Source organism: Egretta garzetta, unplaced genomic scaffold (genome assembly GCF_000687185.1).
Source record: "Egretta garzetta isolate BGI_Z169 unplaced genomic scaffold, ASM68718v1 scaffold94, whole genome shotgun sequence".
Lineage (NCBI taxonomy): Eukaryota > Metazoa > Chordata > Aves > Pelecaniformes > Ardeidae > Egretta > Egretta garzetta.
In genome coordinates this window covers 5290282-5314045 of record NW_009259683.1, presented here as the reverse complement: position 1 = coordinate 5314045, position 23764 = coordinate 5290282, and the positions used below count along the sequence as shown (strand labels likewise).

Sequence of the window (23764 nt, the reverse complement as noted above, 5' to 3'; positions counted from 1 at the left end):
CATTTCATATACTGACTCTGAAAACCACACAAGCTAGAAATTGAATGTTTCCATGGCATGCGCTATGTGTCCAATAGACTCTTTTTATTCCATGACCATTTGCATTTTTGATTGTAGTTGCCATTAGAGTCGTGCAGCTTATGTGAAAAAGTGATGTTAGAAATTGAATCATTGGTAGGAGCCATAAATTGCTTATAAGAGTTTCTTTCTGCATGTCTTACTGTGGTTATTTATTAATTTAATTGTTCATGTATTTATTACAGAACTTCATTTTGCTCTTCATTATATCAGTCTTTTCCACCTGGTGTACATTCTTTTTCACTTGCTAGGCTTAATGCTTGTGAGTTTTTCCCCCTCACTAGGAATGTTGCCAGTTTTCTGTGTCTGCTGAGTATTCCACTTTCATCACTGAGTTATTGTCTTCTATTTTGTACGATGGAAGGATAATGGCTTAAATGAAAGGTACCACAGCAGGTTCCTTCGTGTTTGCGGCTGTTTATTTACTGTTATCTTCTTCTCAAGGATATTTTACAAAACAACTTAAAATAAGGAGCCAAGGCAAGATAAAGTATTGCTTTCCTGTTCTCCATCAGAGGCAGCAAAAAGGTCTAGTTGGGTGGTAGAATAGGTCTAGAACTTCAGACTGGAATTAGGGATTTGTGGCATACAGCATTATGACAAAGAACTAAATAAATTGGCAAACAAGTAATAGTTCTCCTAAAACTTAACAAATTCTCCCAACTTCTCTGCATATGCTGTAGGTAAAGTGTGGTTTTTGTTGTTCCCAGCTTGATTTAAGTTGCTAAATGTTGAACTTTTGTAATGCTAAGCGTAAGGCACTTCGTGGTGGTGGTAGTAGATTTAAAACTGTTCCCAAGGAAGTAATTTTCTATTGTTTAGGAAAACACAAATCCAGTGTTCATAAACTGAAAAGGTAATGTTGTATATAGGAGGGTTATTTCAGATATACCAATTTTCTTACAAACTAGGTGTATCTAAAGGCATACGCTACTTTTGGGATTGGATCTTTGACAAAAACTTGGAGGTGGGGAGAAGTACAATAATGAAGATGATGTTACCCTTTGGAGCAGAAGTTTTGAATATGCAGCATTTTTATTATTTTTGTATGTATTTGCCTTTTTTTTCCTTCCCTTCCTTGTCCCCTACAGGAGGCTTAAAAACAGATTTTGACCGGTCTTCAACTTTGTTGTCTTTCATTGCTACTATTTCTTTTTGCTTTTGTGACAACGTGGAGTGTCAGCTGTAATTATGTGCTGAAAGATGTTGATCAGTTATGTCCTTGCTTGTTGCCAAGAAAAAAAAAAGTCAGTTTTGCAGATAAGTCTTGGTCTAGTACTTGGCATGGAAATTCTGAGCCTGAATCCTCCTTCATGCAGTTTTTTTTCTGTGCAGAAGAACCTGATGGTTCCTAGTGTGGAGTCAAAGGGGAGAAGTAGATTTCATAGGAGATCTGTACTCCCAGAATGATCTAAGACCAGAGTGCCCTTTTTATTTTTCTCTGCTTCTCTCTGATCGGTTGAAATCTGGAGAGGCCCTTAGGGTAATCTAAATCTAAACCTTTGAAATGAGGAAGAATAATTAATATGTGCACTACATCTGGTTGCAAAAATGGTCTGTCTGGTAGGTGGTCCTAATCACCGGATGGGGAAGTCTAGATCTTGTGACTTTATTTCACAATAAAGTGAAATAATCATATGGCCATATGATATTTTTTGCATTATTAATGCATAATGTCCAGACTTGCAGAAGTGTTTGAAAAACCCACTTGGCTTTTAGGAAGAAGTGCTTACCCCTCTGTCTAGGGCATATGTGTGCAAATAGGACTGACAGATGTTCAATGTACAAGGAAGACAAGTTTAATATATATCTCAAAGGCACAAGGAAAGAATGTTATGGGCATAATAAAGATACTGCTTCAAGAGAGTAGCATTAAAGGTGTGGGTGTTTGTGGGGTATATCGTAATACTTTCCGGGTTTCTCAAGATCTAATTTTGCTGAGGCCAGCATGCTGGAAAGACCTGTGATATCAGCAGGTAATCTTGCATATGTTAAGGTAGTGGCTTTGGTCTTGCTGTGTCATTAATTAACTATTCAATCAAAACATTTCTGTTCCTCAGTTCTAGTTTGTATATTTTTCTAAGTAATCTACAGTACTGTTCTTCTAGGATGTTGACAAGTTATAGATGTGCTTTGGTATTGACTGCCTCAATCTACCCATAGAGAAGAAAAGGCATTTTTTTTTCTTTCTTAATGTCCACATTTTTAATATCCACAACTTAAAAATGGTGATCTGACGTTCTGGTAACTTAACAGATGGGAAAAGCTGCATAACCAGCATTGGACAGATGTTAGTAACTTACTTGAACACAAGAAGTGCCTGCTGGCTTTGAAAGGTTACTCAGTATTTAGGAGGTCGTACCTGGGCTAATGTTTGTGCATCAGTGCAGTACTTGTATTTACATGGAACTTAATTTCTGTCTTTTCAATGTACTGATTTATAGCAAACCTCAGAATTAACTTGTCTGTGGTCAAAAACCTCCGTAATAGAATTTAACAGTGTATTTAATGGACACCTAAGAAATATCTTGATGACTGTGTTTTATCAAGACAATATAGATAGGTTTTTGTTTAGTACTCTGGGTTATTAAGTCTTCTTTGGACTGCAAATAACAGTACAACTTGTGTGAATCAGATTTTCAATGTTCTGATTTTCTCACAGATTGATTTTTTTTTTCTTTTTTTAAGATACCAATTACTTCCATACATACAGAACATGTTATGAAGTATAGTGCAACAGCTAGATATGTTATTGACCACATGCATATTGAAATACAATTTTTCTGGCATGGAATCATCACTGCACAGCAGGGTAGTGCTGTCCTGTTGTGAAAATAGTCTGTCCTGTTGTTAAAATAGTTGGGAATGGAATTATGGGAATTCAGAATATTTTGAGAATTGCTATATCCACAAATTAGAGTGATTCTGTTGGTTTCTGATTTACCTCCTGCGGAAAGACATGTCTTAAATAACTTGAGATGTGTGTGTTGGATTTTTTTGGTTTTTTTTGTTTTTAAGAAAAAGTCCATGGCAATGTTGTTCACTGTTTCTATGCTAGACGAAGAGAATGGTAATCTGGGTTTACCCAATGTTACCTTTGACAAGAAATTTTGACGTTTAATTCCATGTGTCATTAATTTTCTAAAAATATTTGCTACAGTAGGTTTGTGTGGTCAGAGACAATTGCCATAACTGCCATAAAGTGGTCAGTAGCTGGTAACAATTTTGAAGTAAAAGACTGCTAATTTACAGTTTTCATGAAATGTGATAGTAAATGAATATTTCGCTTAAACCTCACCCACCCCTTAAAAATATATTTTCATGCTTATCTCTTACAGTAAACAGTAACTTTGCTACTCTTTGATCTGTCATAACATTTCCTTGGACAATCATTTACATATGTACCAGGTTTTCTTTCAGAGAGTTCATATTGTTTCTATATTTATTTTGATTTATACTTAATAAGAGAGAAAGTTGATCCTATGGTCTAGGCACTCTGTCAATGTCATTTTGACATATTCCTCTGAACTATGAGGTAGAAATACAACCAATGAAAGATGATAGTAGGTTAGGATCCTGATACTACCTTGATAGCACAACGAATACCATATGTTCTCAATAGCCCAAGTTAAAAGATTGCCTGTATGTGTTCGTAACATTCAGCAGAGATAGACTTCTTCAGGTCTGGGCATGAGAGAATACCAAGATTACAGCCTTTCATAAAGAGTCTAAAGTAACTTGCAGCCATCATCTATCCCAAAATGTTTCAGCTTTAGGGCTTCTGCTGTGTAACAAATTTTTATTTTGGTGTGAGCAGTGAGGTCATATCTGAAGTGAAGTTTTAAATGACTAGGACTGAGGTAAATCAAAGTTGTATCTGGTATAGGGTCATCACAGACATACTAAAAACTCGAGGTTGTAGCTTTGACTTCATTGTTTACTTATTTTGAAATGTCTATGCCTTAATGTTGCTAAACTGGACTTATACTTTAATAAGTGTTTTTCCTCATGTCCATGTTCTGAAGGTTTTTTTGTACAGTTTGATTCTTTCAGAACTGGCGTCTAGATACCAACCAAGCTGGTGAGGGGTCTGGAACACAAGTCATATGAGGAGCGGCTGAGGGAACTGGGGTTATTTAGTCTGGAGAAGAGGAGGCTGAGGGGAGACCTGATCGCCCTCTACAAGTACCTGAAAGGAGGCTGTAGTGAGGAGGGGGTCGGCCTCTTCTCCCTTGTAACAGATAATAGGATGAGGGGGAATGGTTTGAAGCTGCGCCAGGGCAGGTTTAGGCTAGACATTAGGAAAAACTTCTTCACCGAAAGGGTTGTCAGGCTCTGGAATGGGCTGCCCAGGGAGGTGGTAGAGTCCCCATCCCTGGAGGTATTTAAAAGAAGGATAGATGAGGTGCTTAGGGACATGGTTTAGTGGTGGGATGGCAGGGTTAGGTTAAAGGTTGGACTCAATGATCTTAAAGGTCTTTTCCAACCAAAGTGATTCTATGATTCTATGATACCATTAGTTGATGATGATGCATGTGTTCAAAAGATTATCACGTCAGCGGCATGTCAGTGTTAACAGTAAACTATCAGTAATTTTGCCCAGTATGAGCTTCACTGCCCTGAGTGTTCTAATTTTTCCATCTGTTAATTGGCTTAGAAGAACTTGTTAGCTGCCTTTTGTAGACTGTTACAGGCTTTACAGTAGCTGGAGCACTACTGTGACTTTCAAGTAATGTTACTTGAACTCAGGGTTATGGCACAAATGAGCCTGCTGTAGAGAAATCACTTCCTACGATACTGGGCCCGATTGAATTTTGCTTAGACACTTTTGTTTCATGTGGCTTGGGTCAAAATAACTGTTTCTTAACCATGTGAAATATGTAAAGGCTGCTGACTTACCACTGTCAGTAATAATTATACTGCATAATGCATGTCCAAAACCTTATCTACTGTCTGTAATTTTGCTTCTTTCACAGGCAGTTTAGTGTCGTCTTGCAGTACTTCGTGTACTTTACCAAATTACTTTCTAAACTATGTAATTTACCTTCTGAATTACAAAAAGGGCATAATTTTTACTCTAAAGAGTTTTGTGGTGTGTGTGTGTGGTGTGGTTTTGTTTTTTTGTTTTTGTTTTTTGTTTTTGGGTTTGTTTTTTTTTTTTTTAGATTGGGTCATCTTAGATGTTTACAATAAAGGCTCACTGGTTATGCCAAAGTTGGTTCAGCTAAACAAGTGTTTCCTGGGTTTGCTTCTTCGGTCTGCTGATGTTAGTACATGTATTGTATAGATAGGTAAGACAGTCCTAATGCAGCAGAATGAACGCTGCTGCTCTTCCAGTTGTGAAAGAGCTTTCTGAGGCCAGGGAGGAAAATGTCAAGTAAGCTTCCCTTATGGTGGTGTTTCTTTAAAGCATTCTTTCTCAAGATTGAGTTGACTGACTTTACCAAGGCATTATAAAAGGCAAGAAATGTAACAAAATACAAAAACAAAATTGTGTTTGTTTTCTACATTCATATGAAACTCAAGAAAATAAAACTGAAGTTTGAAATAATTTTTACACTGCAAACACTGTGCAGTTGTAAGGCAGAGCTGCTTTCTTAGAAAAGCTTACATTTGTAAGATGAATCACATGAGAGTTGAGATACAGCAAATTAAAAGTTACTATTTTTCCTCACTTGATAACTCATTATTGGCATACAGACAGGCACACAAATTGTGCTCCCTCCCCATCCCCCCATTTATTTTTCTAGTCAGCTAATTTTCTTCTAGCTATTTTGTGGAACTGTACTGTGGGTGAAATGTAAGTATGGGGAAGCTAATTGCACTGTGTAGCATTTCAGTAAGAAAGGTGCTTGTATGTGTGGGGCAGCTCAGGAAAAGAAAAAACTTTCATGATGACAGCATACCTATTTATTAGCAGAAGGAAAACCTGTTTGGTATGAATATTGCAGACAGTTCTGTGTTCCTACTTGCCCAGCCAAATTGCAAAGTACTTGATGTTAGACATCTTCACCTTTACCGGACTTCAACTTTTCCACTGCAACTACAGAGCTGGTTTATATAACTAAAAAGAAGTTTATGATGTCCTAAATTGAAATAAGTTTTTTTGCTCAAAAGTAGGAAATAGAAATATAGTGAATGGATTACTCTGTAATAGCCTATTAAAGCTTTCCATTTTATGGAGAGTGAATTAAAGTGAGGATTGCTTGAGTAACACGTTGTACATAATGACATAATCTGGATAGGACGTGTGTAGGAGACGCGATGTTTAGTCATGTGTTTTTGGTTTAAAAATGGGTTGAGAAGGTGAAAGTAGGATTTGGTTTCTGAATTGTTAATCTGTCGGTTAACCTCTGGAAAGGAAGAGTGTTGGAAGTTATGCACAGCTTCCTAATGTCAAAATGGATTTCTGAATGGAGTTTGTGAGAATTAAATGTAGAGAAATGGAAAAGATAAAAGAATGTGCTAAGTACCAGATTAGTAGCAGAGTCATTATTTCTAATTCTGGTTATAACATGGATTTTTGTTTTCCTGTTGGTTTAGGAAAGTTGCAGCATCTAAGTCTAATTTGCTCTTTTGCCTAAGAAATAAGGACATTAATATTTCTTGAGTTTTTAACCCTAAGCAAAATGTTTTCAGAGTTTTCAATTAATTCCTTAAAATGTAATGGTATTAGCACAACCAGTCAATGCATCTGATGATGCACTTGAGTTTAGAGGTCACAAAAAGTCTTTTGTAGTTTGACAGGTATTCTTCTTTTCCTTCTCTGAACATCAGAAGGTTTTGTGCTGGAGTTCTGTAATTTAGAATGTTTTTGTGCTTGAATGTGGATATTGTAGTGTCTGCCCTTACCCATGGCAAGTTTTTAAATCGGAATAGTAAACTGTGCCTCTTGTACTCTTTCTGGCTCACAGAAAGTTTCACAGTGTGTCCCATTGAAATGTCTCATTTATTTAAGGTTTCTGATGGTAAGAAAGTACTAGTGTGCATTTGTTTCAGCTTTAGCGCTTTGGTTGGAATTTGGTTTTGTGTTAGTAGTTGACAGTACTTTTTATTTGGTGTGGTTTTGTTTTTTTTCAATTGGTATGTGAAGTTATTAAAGGAATTCCAACTGAGGTTTTGTACAACAACAAAGTCTGTAGCTGTTTTCATCCAGATACTGTTTCACTTGTGTTGCTTTTATTTTGAAAGGCTCATTCTAATTTTTTTTAGTATACTTTTTTTTTTTTTTTGAGTCAAATGCTCTTCTGGTTAACAGTATCAGTTAAAAAGAAAAAAAATATAAAAGTATTTGTATCTGGGTTCTTTGTATGCCATTTTAGGTAGTATTCTAATGAAATTGTGTGGGTTTTTTTGTTTTTTTTTTCCCACCTACCTTTGGTGTCACATTTTAGTACATCGGAATATATTTGTCATTGCAAAACAGGACTGTAACCTCATGTGAGGCCTAAACAGGAATTAAGTGTAGATTTCCACATCTTTCTCCTAATTTCCAGTTTTTTAACAGCTTTTATGTTCTAATTATTAATGTTAATAAAATGCTTGCAGCTTGAGTAGTTAGATCGTAAGTTTTTAGAATTTAGCCAGTAAATGAAGGAAACAAAGAGATGAAATGATATAATTGAAGACTTGATTTCAAATATATTTTTATAATGGATATAATTTCTCTCAGTGACTAGTCTTTTTCATTGTTACTGAAGTCCAAATACAGAAATGAAATTTGTGAGCTTTTCTTACAAGCATTTGTATGTTTTCTGTAAGGCTTTCATGAGTACAGGTGCTCACTGTTAGTCATACCAGCTGTTTTGGCAGCTGAAATGGTCAAACTCTTGTTCTCGCAGGCCTGACGGTTTTTCTCTGGTACCAGTAAAAGACTTTGCACTTTGTCTGCCCATGTTTCCTGTTGCATTTTGCCAGTGCTGTTATATTTCCACTTTCTATTTTTTTGGAATAGAAATAGTACTGCAAGATGCTAGTAAGTTAAGTACTTAACCACTTATTTTCATTTTCTATTTTGGTGTAAAATTGTTAGGGGTTTGTTTTAAACTTTGAGGCAACTAGAATTTGAATGATGTGAAAAAGGAAGGACTAACAGATGCAAATTTGTGATAAAAGTTCTATGGAGCATTTATATAGTATTTAAATAGCGTCTGCATTTACTTTTTAACACACATTCACATTCCAGTCTGGACACAAACAAAAGCAGCAGCCCTGCTTCTTTCTATTTTCAGGCTGAGATCTTCTCAAATATTGGGGAACTCTGCTTCTACTTGTTAGGGTAACTTCCAATGCTAACACAAAGTCTGCCTTTGAAATTTTTCTTCTGCTCCGTTACTTTTCTGTGATTTTCCTGGAGACTGCTGCATGGATAAGCTTGGAGATACAGATTATCAAAGTAGATTTAGGATTGGATTTTTTTTCACGGGGTAGATTCTCTGTTCCTGTTGTTGCGGTGCAAGTGGAGTGGGGTTAATGGAGCCCCATCACCCCAAGAACTGGAGCGTCAGCTGCAAAAGGTTTTGCGAGGTGGCAGGATAACCTTTATCTGCTACTTGAACATTGTTCTATGAAGAAAATACTTAACGAAAATGAAAGACTAGGATTAATTTATCTGCTTTTAATATAACAAAACTTACTTTTGAGTTTTCAAAGTATGAAATGAAGGAATATGCTATCCAGGGAGCTCTTTTAGTCTGTGCACCAATATTGCTACCTCCAATTCTGTATCTTTCACAGCAAGTGGCATTTAAGTAACTGCAATATGTAAATATGCAATAAATAAATTTATTTTTTAAAATATGCTCTCAGTTTTTCTCTAGTGCACGCTACTGATAAATACTATTTACTCCATGCTAACTGTATTTAACAACACCTACCTGTTGAATCATCTGGTTTCGTGAATCCTGCGCTATTACCAGGAAGTTGCACAAATTCTTACATTCACAAGAAAAGCTTCAACTTGCCCTTTTTCAATATGTCCCGAGCAAGTTGTATGGGCCAGTTGCTGTAATGGTCTTTTTAGTTAAAAAACCAAACAAACAACAGAGAAACAACAAAAAAGGCAACAAAACCTCCTTATGTGGACATTTGCCTTAAATAATGGTACTTCTGTCAGTGTAGTCCAGGTAAGGTCTTCATAACAAATGGGTTCTTGTGGGGGATTGTTGTGGTTTAACACCAGCCGGCAACTAAGCATCACACAGCCACTTTCTCATTCCCCCTACAATGGGATGGGGGAGAGAATCAGAAGAGTAAAAGTGAGAAAGCTCGTGGGTTGAGATAAAGACAGTTTAATAGGTAAAGCAAAAGCCACATGTGCAAGCAAAGGAAAACCAGGAATTCATTCACTGCTTCCCTTGGGTAGGCAGGTGTTCAGCCAGGTCCAGGAAAGCAGGGCTCCATCACGTGTAATGGTTACTTGGGAAGACAAATGGCATCACTCTGAAGGTCCCCCCCTTCCTTCTTCTTCCCCCAGTTTATATACTGAGCATGACATCATATGATGTGGGATATCCCTTTGGCCAGTTGGGGTCAGCTGTCCTGGCTGTGCCCCCTCCCAGCTTTTTGTGTACCTGGCAGAGCATGGGAAGCTGAGAAGTTCTTGGCCAGTCTAAGCACTACTTAGCAACAACTAAAACATCAGTGCGTTATCAACATTCTTATCATACTAAATCCAAAATATAGCACTATACCAGCTACTAGGAAGAAAATTTGCTCTATCCCAGCCAAAACCAGGGCAGGGATTTGGACTATTCTCCCTGTCCAGAGACTAACCTAGAAGATAGTCTGTGTTAATTGTAGTAAGTTTTGTGGCCTTGATCAGCAGTCAGAGAAACAGTCTAGCTTTCCTGATTCCTTTCATTAAAATGAAAATACTTTTTCCAAGCTAATATGCCTGATGATGAGAATGCTGTTAATTTTGCTCCCAGAGCTACAGTGTTTTGTTTTTCATAAAAAAATCACTGTTGGGCTATTGACAGGTGTTTCCATCTTCCTCATAATAATTTTCACTTTTTGTTGATTTGCTTTGTAGCTTTTGCCACTAGTTTTGATTTGTCTCAATTTTTGTTTCCTTTCTCGTAAGCAATCTTAAAATTTCTTTGCGTAGTTTTAGCCCTATTTTGGGGAAATTATTGGTTTTCCTTCTGAGCGGAAAGAAAGATCTTTGTCAAAGGTCACATTTAGGTCATTGCTGAGCAATTCAATGTGTGTTTATAGTCTTATATCTGTGATAGTATAATCTGTTGCCATAGAGAAGATTAGGACTGTGTAGGAGTATTTTGTATTTCTGAACCACTGTGTACTTCATTCTAGGCTTATTAAAGAGAATATTGTCAAAAGATATAAAGTACTAAACCAAAGGTTTCATTAAAACCTGTTGATATTTTCTCCCCTCCCCTCTATCTAGATTCTAGGCCTAAACTATCCATTACTTAATTTTGTCTTTATTTTTTTCTCAGCATATTGTTACTTTGGTTTTGCTCCTTGTTTCTGTCATCTAAGAAATAATCCTGTGGTAGTTAATGATAATCATTGTTAAGTAGGAAAGACATTGAATAACGTTACTAACTTGCTTTGCTGCAGAATACACAAACTTCCCCTTTTTAAATGTATGCAACTGTGAGGAACATGAGATTTGTTCATATTTCCGTCTCTGCATTGTCACATTTTGACATGTGCCACCTGTAGCAGGGAAGGCCCTCATCTTCTGAAATCCTCTGCATTGGAAAGAGCCATTGGGTAGTCCACACCTGCTGATAACTTGCATGGGCCCCTTTAAGAAATGAGTGGATTCTCAGGATTGTAAGAGTGTAAGATGGGGAGCTTTGCTAGGGGAAGCAGACAATGAGTGACAGGAAATAGGGGAAATTGCTGGAGAAAATACATGAGGGTTAAACTTTCCAGGGTATTGCCCACTAGCTCTCGATGTGTCACAGTCCTCTCTTTACCAGTAACCCACAAGTTAGAGTCACACTTGGAAGTATGGCACCGGCTGTGAAACAGGCCAGGAGAGTTATTTCTTCTCTATGTAATTATTCTTTTTGTTTGTATTGGTATAACTAAAGTTTTAAATGACCCTAAACCCAAAAATGCTTATGTGGATTACTGTTACAGGTAAAGTATTCATAAAAATAACTTTTGGTTTGTCCTGGTTTCGGCTGGGATAGAGTTAATTTTCTTCATAGTAGCTAGCATAGTGCTGTGTTTTGGATTTAGTACCAGAAGAATGTTGGTAACACACTGATGTTTTTAGTTGTTGCCAAGCAGTGCTCAGACTACTCAAGGAGTTCTTGAGCTTCTCCTGCTCGGCCAGGTGCATAACAAGCTGGGAGTACAGCACAGCTAGGAGAGCTAACCCAAACTGACCAAAGAGCTATTCCATACCATAGAACGTCAATCTCGAGGGGGTTGGTCAGTCGGTTGGTTGTGGGGAGAGCGATCGCGGCTCGGGGAGTGATCGCGGCTCGGGACGGGCTGGGCATCGGTTGGCGGGTGGTGAGCAGTTGCATTGTGCATCATTCGTTTTGTATATTCTGTATATTCTGTTATCATTCTCATTATTACTATTATTATTATTTTCTCTTATTAACTGTCTTTATCTCAGCCCTCGGCTCTAACCTTTTATTTTCTTCCCGATTCTCTCCCCCATCCCACTTAAAAAAAAAAAAAAAAAAAAAAAAATCTACAATCCCAGAGAAAAATTGAATCAGAAATTGAGTTGATCTCTTAGAGGGACCTTTTTTTTTTTTTTTTTTTTTAAATTTTCACTGGTTTTACTCCATCTCTGTTTTCCAAAGTGTTAATTATCTAAAGGAAAGATGTTATTTTATTCAGGCAAATAGCATCAGAATTGGAGTGTGTGGTTTGGTTTTTTTTTTTAAACAGAAATGAAAACTAGAGTAGGATGAAAAAATTACTTCAATTCTATACAGTATTTGTTCTGAACATAATAATTCAGTTTCGTTTCTGAAATTAAAAAGAACAAGATAGGGGCTTTTTACTCACGGAGAACTACAAAGCTATCTGCTTGCTTTATTTTAGTGCAGCAAGTAATGGTATATGCTTTCCTTTTCTAAGGTAAAAGCAGGTTCAGCAAAAAGGGAGTAGTAACATCTGATTTGGATTTGAAGACATGGCTAATGTAAAAATTTGCAAGAATGTTTTTCCCATGAATTTTTATCGAGGAAAGGTTGCTTTCACCCCCCCTTCAAGTTAACTGGGGAAGCTTTGCTTGTTATTTCTGAGCTATTTAACAGTGTGGGAATAACAACCCCAGGAAATCTCATTTCATTCACATATTTGAAAGCTCCTTGGTAGGAGCTATCACAGAAATCTTCAAAATTTTGGCTAAGAATAGGTTTAAGATGTGATTCCATTTTGGCGGATGTGTTAGAAGTCTGCACTGCTTCTCTTTAATGAATGTTGCCTTAAAGAAGTGACTTTAGTTAGCAAAATGAAAATTTTATCTGGTTTTGCGGTCTCTCATCCTTGCTTTTTAAGAATATAAAAAAGGCCTGGTCATCTCAGACCAGTTCTTTTTTTTTTTTTTTTTTTTTTTTTTTTTTTTCCCCCCCCAAACATTAGCTTTTCCCGCACTTTTTAATACTAAGTGAGGAAGTGTAGTGGGCAGCTATGGAATAATCTCTACAGAATTTTTTTTACTAATGCAAATTATGAATTTTCATGTGTGAAATGTATACCTTTATACGTATACAATTGCTATTGAATTACTTTCAGTTCTGCTGTTCTCATTGCCTATCTGTTTTGGTTTTTTTTAAGCTAAAAAATCCTTAAAAAACCCAGTCCTTAATGTTTCTAAAATACTATTGCAATGTATCCTTTGTAAAGGAGGATTTGGTATGAACTTGAAGTTTAGAAGTCTTGTCTATTGAAGTAATAGAAATCATGACTGGTCACTTTTGTTTTGGTTGTTGTTTTTTTCTTTTTTTTTTTTTTTTGTTTCTTATCCCTCTTGAAATGCTGTCCTACCTGATAGAAATTGGTAAACAATTTGTCCCCTTTCCTCTTCAGTCTTCCAAGACAATATACCCAGTTACTGATAAATCATACTACACCCAGCTTTTGACAAGGGTTTTGGTATTTTTTTAAGTTGGTGGAGTAAAGCAGATACATTTGTTCTTCTCCTTTACCATTATGCTATTGTAATACTCATTGCTTTACAGTAGTTGCTTTGGGTTTCGGGTTTAGATACATGTATCTCAAGCTTGTTGGAATGCTTCTTCAGAGGATGGCATGCATTCCGGTACAGAACTGCACTCTTATGAAAAGACTGAAAGCAGATGTTTATCCAAGTTAGTGGGAAAGTTGCACCGACTTAGCTGAATTAGGTTTTCCTGCAAGATTTTTTTTTTTCCCCTTGCAGACATAGCATGTACATATGGAAGAATTAGCATTCCAGTGAAATGCTGGTCTTCAGTATTGCAGAAATTGTCTAAAAAGCGCTAGTTTAGCCCTGTCAAATTTGGCCTTTTCAGTAGAAGAGCATGCTATTTTTTCTTTCCTCCTTTTTGTTTTCTGATGAACCTGTTGGTTTACGGACACAAAATAGTCAGCGTTGGCAGAACTTACACTAAGAAAAAAAGCTCACTATAAAATTCAGAATTAATATTTTTGTATTTTTAATATACTAATATGTATCTTTATAGAAAAAAAAATGTACCAAATAGTAGTTCAATGTATAGTGAAAACTGTCTGGTGTTTTAATTTATATAGACCTTTTTATTGCCTTAGACCCATTTATTGCCTTAGGTAACAAGCTTAATAAAATTCATGCTAAATCTTTGACATGCTTGTTAAAATATTCCTGATTTGTAAACATTGTTAAGTATCTTTTTATTGCATGTTGAAGCAGAAATATGCATACTCCAGTACATTGTAAAGGCCAGAGCATGGTATCTTAACTGTATATAACAAATTCTTCTGTTTAATGTTTTCTCTTTTTGTTGTGGTTTATTTTATTTTAGGTTGGTTGGAGTACTGCAAGAGATTATTATACATTTCTTTGGTCACCTATGCCAGAAAATTATGTTGAAGGATCAACTGTTAACTGTGTGCTGACTTTTCAAGGTGAATATAAAGCACTATCTACCTGTATTTTCCAACCTATACAGCTTTTTGAATACTTACCTCTTTGTTATAACGCTGAGAGTTGTATAACAGTTCTAGACTTGCAAACGTAAATTGGAGGAGAATTTTCCATACTTCATCCTGTGAAGTTCAGTCTTCTTTTAGATGTCAAGGAAATTGTAAGGGAAATTATGTGATGTAGTATGTTTTTACGTAGTAATGGACAATATTCATGATTGATAGAGAAGCTCTGCTGGAAACTATTCAAACACAGAAAATGACGTTGTTAAATCTTCAGCAGGGCTTTTTAATCTTGGCATCTCTTAACGTACTGTGTCTTTACATTGTCTTTAGTCTCTGGACTTTAAACATTCTCAAGGTAAGGTGATTCTTGTGAAAATAAACAATGTAGATGACGGTTTGGTCAAGGTTCAGAGTTGTCAGAGAGTAGCAGAGGACCATGAGGTATTGATGAAAATGACTGAAGTTTTTATGAAAAGAATGAAGAACAAAAGAGAATGTTACACCATTGTTCAAATCCATAGTATAACTGTATTTTCAACACTGTGTGGAGATCAGATCCTCTCCCTGCCCTTCCTAATCTCAGAAAAGATCTAGTAGCACAAATGAACAAAGTGCAACAAGGAAGATCAAAATCAAGAAATAGCTTCTGTGCAAAGGTGTGGAGTTAATCACAGAATCACAGAATTGCAAGGGTTGGAAGGGACCTCGGGAGATCATCTAGTCCAAACCCCCTGCTAAAGCAGGCTCTCCTAGAGCATTCTACACAGGACTTCTTGACTGCTTCCATCCTCGTGACTTCTGCCCTTAAGATATTTGTATGTGTTGATAAGGTCCCCTCTCAGTCTTCTCTTCTTCAGGCTGAACAAGCCCAACTCTCTCAGCCTTTCCTCGTAGGGGAGGTGCTCCAGTCCCTTTATCATCCTAGTTGCTCTCCTCTGGACTCTTTCTAGGAGTTCCTCATCTTTCTTGAACTGGGGAGCCCAGAACTGGACACAGTACTCCAGGTGGGGTCTCACCAGGGCAGAGTAGAGGGGGAGGATAACCTCCCTCGATCTGCTGGCCACACTCCTCTTAATACACCCCAGGATACCATTGGCCTTCTTGGCAACAAGGGCACATTGCTGGCTCATGGTCAGCTTGTCGTCCACCAGGACTCCCAGGTCCCTCTCAGCAGAGCTGCTTTCTAGCAGGTCAGCCCCCAGCCTGTACTGGTGCATGGGGTTTGACCTCCCCAGGTGCAGCACTCGACACTTGCCCTTGTTGAACTTCATCAGGTTCCTCTCCGCCCAGCTCTCCAGTCTATCCAGGTCAGACAAAAAAGATGCCAGAGCCACAACCTTGTTATTAAATGTAAAAAGGAACAATGGCCATGAATTGTGGCCTGGGAGGTTTATGTCTCACATTAGGAAGAACTTTTTTACCAAGAGGGAGTAGTGTAGCACTTGAACAGGTATTCCTGGTTTGGAAGGATGGGAATTTCACACACTTGCTTAGGCACAGCCATGGTAGTCTCAGACTGGTGCTGACAATGGTCTCTTGAGTGGGAAGTTAGATATAAGGAAGAAATTCTTCATAATGAGGGTGGTGAGGCACTGGAACAAGTTGCCCAGAGAAGTTGTAGATGCGTCATCCCTGGAAGTGTTCAAGGCCATGTTGAATGGAGCTTTGAGCAACCTGGTCTGGTGGAAGGTGACCCTGCCCATGGCAGGGGGCTTGGAACTAGATGACCTTTAAGGTCCCTTCCAACCCAAACCATTCTATGATAAGTTAGACTAGGTGACCTTCAGAACATCCTTCTGCTGGATTTTTCAGCCTGGGAAAGAGAAATAATGGGAAGTGACAGATGTCTCTAAAATCAGTTACCCATGGCATGCATGGATTATCCATTGTTCGTATTTAAAGAAGTAGGAGCCATTGATGTAAGCTACCAAGTGGCAGGTTCAAAATGGAGGTAGAGATGATACATGTGTAACACAATCAATGTGCAGAACTTCTTGCCGCAGGACACTACAAACGTCAAAAATCTACATGCATTCAAAGTTGCATGTAAAAAGAGCATCTCCCATTAAAGTTGTTTAATGCTTTTCTGCTTACTAACAGAATTTTATGTACCATCTTATGTTACTTTTTGCTTCCCAAAGTTGGCTTTGGTCTTTGTGTATGTTTATTGCTTAAAATATAGAGAAAAATAGCAAGTTTTAAAATATCTACTGTGTTAGCTTGTTGTCTTGTTAAAGCTGCAAACATTGGTAGCTTGGATGAGTGCTCTGTTTTTACTCTTACCCCAAATAATTTTTTCTGGTATTTCTGATGATGATCATTCCCACATGATCTGACCATTTTATAACCTTGAAATCTGTGAAAAGTATGTCTGCTATGTAGGAACTGGAAGGAAGTCATTAGTTTCTTCTACAGTCACCAAAATTCACTGAATAGTGATATTGAGTTGGACTGAAACTAAAAGGGACCTAGAAGTCTAGGACTCTACATGCCATTATCAGTCCTTTGTTTTACTACACATGAAGAGACCAGGTAACTGTCCCATCTGTTACATTCCATGCATACAGTCCACCAGTTTATAGAGCTGCCAGATTTAATCTCTGTTCAGTCTCCAGGTTGTGTTTGGCAAGATATTTTAGTGCTGCTGAGATGAGATCAGTAGAGCTTACAGAAGCTTAATTAACTGAGATAAATATTAAATGTTGTGGAGCATGCTTTAAATAGATTTTTTTTTTTTTTTTTTTTTTTTAATGATCAAGTAGGTGTGCTGAAAGAAAATAATGAGGAATCTTTTCTCTCCAGTACATGTTAGATACAAGAAAAAAGACTTTAAGTAAAATCACTTTGTCTGAACCAATATTAAAACTTGCTGGAGCTGTAAAGTAGATTGTTCTGTATTTGTTTCTGCATCGTGTCACTTTATTTAAGCATTGAATCAGGTAAACTGAACTGCAGTGCTATATAGGAAAGCATAGTCAGGTCCAAAAGCACAGGATCCTGAGGATTTAAAATTAAGATACTATTCCCTGAGCCACAGTTTATTAATAAAGTATAAGACTAATGGAAGCATGAAGTGCTTGATACAAGTGCTGTCCATATAGCACATGTAATATTTTACCTTTTGTCGGAAAAGTAGCTAAGAGTATTAGGAAAAGTCTTCCAGGAATCTGGAATAAAAGTTGGTAAGTAGAAATTAATGGTAAAGTTAGAAAGGGGGCAGATTGAATTGTGGTGAAATATGAACAGAAATTGGTGACATCACCTGCTAGATTGAACATTCGGTGAGGATTTAATATGCTAGTATCATACTCAGACTGGCTAGGGTATCTGGTAATTAAGTGTTCTGAGTAAAACGAGTTGGTTTTCTTTCCATTAAACTGCATATGGTGTGGTTTCTTGCATTTAGTAAAAAATGTAAAAAAACTCACTAGTTCTGGAAATGATTGTTTAACATCCACAAATATTACCATGCAAATTCAGGTGATATAAAAGGCTTGAATCTGATGCTTTAGTGGGCAACAGTTCAGTTCAATTCACACAGAAATTCTTCTGAAATAATTTTCTAGCAGCATACAGTATTACATAGCTATAAGACAGGTGATTTATTCTTACCTTGCAAAGTCTGGAAGAATTTTTTTTCAATTTTGAAAAATAAGCTGTTTTTTTTTTTTTTAAACTATGGACCCCCTCCATACTTGCATCTTGTTAACATTGTGTCATCCATTCATATGCACATTCCTGTCATCCATTCAAAGCACATTCCTGTGCTTGAGCATTTAAAAATAGCAAAAGTAAATTGTGGTTACTCTGCAAAAAAACACGCAAAAAATGTAACCTGGGAAAGTTGCAGATGTCTTGTCATTGCATTTTATTCTGTCTTTGTTGTCTTCGATTGTATAAGTATTCCAAGGCCAAAAACTTGCTTCCTCTTTGTTCTGTGATTGTGCAACAGTTACATAATAACGTGGTGCTGATCCAGCTTCAGGGCATTTCATTGGTAATAATTCTAGCTGTTTCATAAATATATAAGCAGCAGCTATTACCTAATATATGTAAGGTGATGTGTACATATAGCACGTATTACCTGACACAGTTTTGGTGTTTGTCTTAAAAGGTAGGAGAAATTGCTGGGGGCTGAGAGTTACTAAATAGGATGACTTTTCCTTTCTGCTGTTTTGATGATTTATCTCTGCCTTTCTGAGGTAATAAGTCAAACATGATCTGATAATCTATTTCCAGATGGAGACTTGTATGTTTGTGTAGAATGTTTCTTCAAATATGAATTTATTTTGATAGGATATTATCTACCAAATGATGATGGAGAATTTTACCAGTTCTGTTACGTGACTCATAAAGGAGAAATCCGTGGAGCAAGCACACCTTTCCAGTTTCGTACCTCTTCCCCTGTTGAAGAATTGCTCACTATGGAAGATGAAGGAAACTCTGATATGTTAGTGGTGACCACAAAAACTGGACTTCTTGAGGTTTGGTTCAACAATTCTTATAATATTCTCTTTTCTTTTCTTTTTTTTTTTTTTTTTAATATACATACACTCCCAGGATATAGTATTGAAGAACAGACCAGGAGGAAAAAAGCTACTCGTGTGTGTGTAATGTATATGTTCCTGGCTTGTTCTCCAGTATTTGATTTGAGTTCAGAACATTTGCAGGTTAAATGACTAAAGATTTTAAACTGGTTACAGGTATGGTGTAGCACTAAGCACAGACTGGGAAACTGTAAGAATAGATAGTTGTCTGTCTCTTGCATCTGTACTCTTCAACTAACTGGACAGGGAAAGATGCCCTTTGTGTGAAATGGTGCTTGTTGTAAGGAAAAAAAATTAAGGAACCAGTGTACTTGCATTTGTGCACAAGTGAAGAGCCCTGGAAACTAAACTGAATAATTGCAGGTGCTGAAGTATGTTAGAATAGCTCTTGTTTTATTTAAAGCAGTGTTCTGTGTGTCATGTTCTTTGCTAGATGGATGTGGTTAGACTTGCATGTTTACATCCAGACTCAAGATGTTTGTGTTTGCTTGTTGACATTTTGTGGGCTGAAAACTACTTAAAAAAGGCACCACACCCCCCCAAAAAACCCCAAACCAAAACCAACTTGATTGTATGAGTTGCTTATTGGAAAATGGGTCAATACAGTTTCCTTACCTTGCTATCAGATGTTTTATCCTGTTGTCAGTTGCATCATACAGAGGTACATCTGGGATATTTATGCCTTTCAGATATGTACTCATAGTACTAAAATTAAATAAAAAAACTTTTTTCAAGGCTTTTTGATTATCTTGGTTCATAGAATCATAGAATGGTTTGGGTTGGAAGGGACCTTTAAAGGTCATCTAGTCCACTCCCTCCCTCCCACCCCCCCCCTGCAATGAGCAGAGAAATCTACAACTAGGTCAGGTTGCTCAAAGCCCCATCCAACCTGACCTTGAATGTTTCCAGGGATGGAGCATCTACAGTCTCTCTGGGCAACCTGTTGCAGTCTTTCACCACCCTCACCGTAAAAAATTTCTTCCTTCTATCTAGTCTGAATCTACACTCTTTTAGTTTACAACCATTACCCCTTGTCCTATCACTAGAGGTCCTACTAAAGAGCCTGTCCCCATCTTTCTTCTAAGTCCCCTTGAAGTATTGAAAGGCCTCAATTATGTGCCAGTCCTTACTTTTGGCTATGTGTGCGTTCATTTTTTGGTGAAATTCCTCAAACATTGCTCTAGAGTGTTGTGTGTCCCTACACTCAGCAGCCATTTTTTCAGCAAACTGTCATCATCATAGTTAGCTCCTCCATAGTTGCTGTCACTTGGGAGCAGTAAAGGCACTTCACTTAAGGAGGGAAAAATTGAGTATAAATCAAGACACCACAAAGTGTGCTGTCTAATGGTAATGTAGTACTATTCAAGCAATGAAACTTAAGAAATTTGGGAATAAGGGGAAAACTGTGAAATAACATAGCCAGAGGACATGCATTTTATGCTTCTGCTCAAACACTGCAGTGACTTGGTATCCATTTATTTGATAGGAATGAAGGGGAGAAAAATTACCAAAACCCAATGTTTTTGTTTTTACAGTTTAAAATTGAAAAAATAATAAAAGAAAAAGAAGAGCTATTAAAGGTAACTTCTGTTCTGGAAAAGGAAGCGGCACAACTCAGAGATCAAGTTGAAAGACTGGAAAAAGAACTTAACCATGAAAAGCAGAGATATGACCAACTGCAAACAGAGCAAAAGGTTAGTTGTGTAACTGATTAAAGCTGACTCATAATGTCTGTAATCCTCCTTTTTCAAGAACCAGTTAAACTGGGTGAAAATCAGCTATCAAAACCCCACAGCAGTTAGATAGACATTTACACTAGAATAGGTCAGTTCCTATTAACCTCCTGCCACTATTCCTTTTATGTCGTAAAATGGTTAAAATATTTAAGGCTTTTGGTACCAGGCTTGGTAAGATAATCGATGGCAACTGTTACCAGATGTTTGACATTTAACCGTGGAATTCATAGTGGAAAGTAGTTGATAGTTTAAAGTTTGCTTACGTTAACTTAAAATGAAGGAAGGCTTTTCAAAAAAACTCCCATTAAGGGATAACTACATAGAACACAGGGTATAGAAAATGGTAAAAAAATTTGGTATTAAAAGCAAAGATCAAGACTTAACAGAGAATACTACTGCCAGGAAGCAGAGAGTGTAAAGTAACTAGACACTCTAAAAGGCTTTGCAAAGGTCTGAAGATTTTAAAAGGGAAAAGATGCACAAACCTGAAAATTAATTTACAGTGTTAATTGATAGTGAAAATATAAATCTAGCATAAAACAACGCAAGCTTAATTTGCAATTCTACATACGGTAAGGAGAAAAACTGATACTACAGAACAGGCACAAGAAGGTTGGACCTAATCTATTTTTAAGCTGCTGCTTTTTAAAAAACTTTTAGGAGAAGATTAAAAACATGTGGGAGGGAGGTGGTGACATGGACAAATTTGAAGTAATGAAGCCTATATAATTTAGCTGTGGACAGCAGTTAATAGGGTATTTCTAAGTACTAGTATGTATATGTCAACAGTTCTGCATGATACACCTTTAATAGAAGGGAATTTGTTGAGGGAATTTGAAACTGTTGAAACTTTGTAGTTTACTTTTTGAACAGTCATTTTGGAGTGGACTAGAATGTTGGAGAAGGAAAGGATAAGATCTTGTTTAAAAAAACTGGTTTTCCTACAGAAGAATGATTTTAATTTCAAGTACATGGGAGAACTAGTTTAAATCAGTGAGACGAGAATTAAATACTTAAATGTATTCATTTAATGGATTTGCAGAATCATAAATTTGGTTGATAAATCTGAATGAGCTATATAGATACCTTTCATTGTCATTTGAGGGTCTCATTAAAAAAAAGTGTGAAAGTAAATTGTCAGTTCTAACTGATGTTATTTTTGCAATGCCATTTTAGAACACTTTGTCAAATGGGATTTTGACAGCTGTCCAGCAAGGACACAGTTAGACTGTATAGGAACAAAAATGTCTTGATACTTTCTCATACTTTTCCTGTGAATTTCTATAATCAAAAATAGTTTTGCCTTTGAGATACCGGAACTTAGCAGTTAGAATTTAATTTCAGAAATGTTTTATTTTTTGGTTTGTTTCTGCCTTCTCTTTTGCTGAAATAGTGATGCAATGTGAAGAACTTCTTGCTTGTATTTAGTTGAGCTATAAGTAGATGTCTAATTTGAGGCTGATGCAACTCTTCGCCTGTTTAGAATATTACAGAAGTTTTCTAACTCATACAATTATTTTTTGTCTCTTAAGTCCTTGACGCTATCTATTATATCTTTTATGGTCTTTGTTTTTCACTTGTTTAAAAAAAGAAAAAAACCTGCTGCGTTGAAGCATCTCTCATTTGTTTATATATGTAAGAAAAATATAAATCCAGTGTTACTCTTGAAAATCAAACAAACAGGCATATGCTAAATCAGTGCACTAAGTTAACCTTTTCATCATCAAAGTTTAATAAACAATATTTATATGTGGCTGTCTCTCTAATCTTTGCAGTCTTAAAGATTACTTCCCTTCTTTCTCTCGTTGCCTCCCTACCCCAGTGCATGAAATACAGCAGTGATTCAAAGGATTATGTGATTTATCTTTGCTGAGAACACTGTACAGTGCATTAATAGATTGATTTAAAGATTCCTGAGCAACAATTATGTAGCAGTCAGTAGGATTGCAGTACCTAGGTTTTGCTTTCCTTGTGGCTTGTTTAAAAAAAACCCCAAACAAACCAACCCCACGAAATGCTCCCCCACCCAACCAACCACCAAAAGAAACTCTTCAAAACCACTCCTCCCTGTAAACCCTTAGCTAATCTAGTCAGCTTTATGTGTTGTGGATAATTTTTATTGGCGATAAACCCAAACAATGCATTAACTTGGCTGTTTTTTATATAAGGCTATATGGCATAACCTTGAAATGCTAAGTAATCAAAATATATGTGTATTTTAGGTAACAGCAGAATCTTCACCTGTGTTTAGTATGAGCTAGGTTTTGGTTTGGCTTGTTGGCATTTTTTTTTGCTTTTAAGTTAGAGGGGTTGTTTTAGCTAAGTAATTCTGTGAGTTTTTTTATTTTCTTGTTTTATTCCTAGTGCTCTTTTGTCACACACAGGTTTATTTTTAGTTATGCTTCAAACTTCTGATACATAAATACATAAAAAGTGGAGTTGATGAATTTAAAATTTGTATTTTTAAAAATGTTTAATTTAATCAGGTAGAAGTTTAACTATCTGGAGTTCTATTAAAAAATCTTTCAATATGCTTTAGAGCATATTAGGCTAAAGAAAAACAATTAATAAAACAAAATAGCCCATATAAGAAAATACAATTCCTATAAACACTATATATCTGTACCTTTGTAGTTTGAGGAAGCTGTAAGTGATAGAAATCTGTTAAAAATAAAGCTAAGCTGTGTTTAACCCAAGTACAATCTCTTAATGTGCTATTTTTTTTCCTTTTTGCAAGTAGTTTCATCAAGAAGTGCATAGATAATATTTCAGCTTGTCCAAAGAGCCCTCTGAAAAACCACAATAATACTAAGTACTGCATTTAAAAAGTGGCAATTGCATGAGCAAAGGCAGTGGATACATCTTTACAGACACATGCATTGAATTCTAATTGAGTGCAGAGCTCTATGTTGGTAACATATTGTCAACTACTATTTGTTTATTACTATTTGTACTGTGATAAGGGGGCCTCGGAGTTACAAACCCCTTTATACAAAATACCCCTCAACCTGCCCCTTTTCTAAAAATCTTTCTCAGTTTCTTTGGAGCAAATAATACTGGTATCTGAGCTCATGTTTTTGTCTTATCAAATACCTTATTAAGCTACCTTATATTTTTATAATTGAATTGAACAGAATGTGGATGGTGTGGTTGGGGTTCGTACTACAGAAGTTATCTTACTGTAGTACAGTGTAACAAATAGAAGGTAGATTTATCATGGAAAAGCTCTGAGTTTTGTTAAAACACAGTTCTTCTAAAATCCTCTTTTTATTCATGTTTATTCGTATGCCT

The 23764-nt window shown here is 36.5% G+C and overlaps 1 protein-coding gene across 1 annotated transcript in view; it reads left to right on the top strand.

Moving 5' to 3' along the window:
* TAX1BP1 (Tax1 binding protein 1) overlaps positions 1-23764 on the top strand; it is a 66901-nt gene that overhangs the window by 5953 nt on the left and 37184 nt on the right. Inside the window, exons 3-5 of the mRNA XM_009638596.2 lie at positions 14064-14166; positions 18487-18674; positions 20273-20431. Of these exons, the coding sequence (XP_009636891.1) occupies positions 14064-14166; positions 18487-18674; positions 20273-20431 (450 nt within the window). The remainder of the gene's footprint in view (positions 1-14063; positions 14167-18486; positions 18675-20272; positions 20432-23764) is intronic.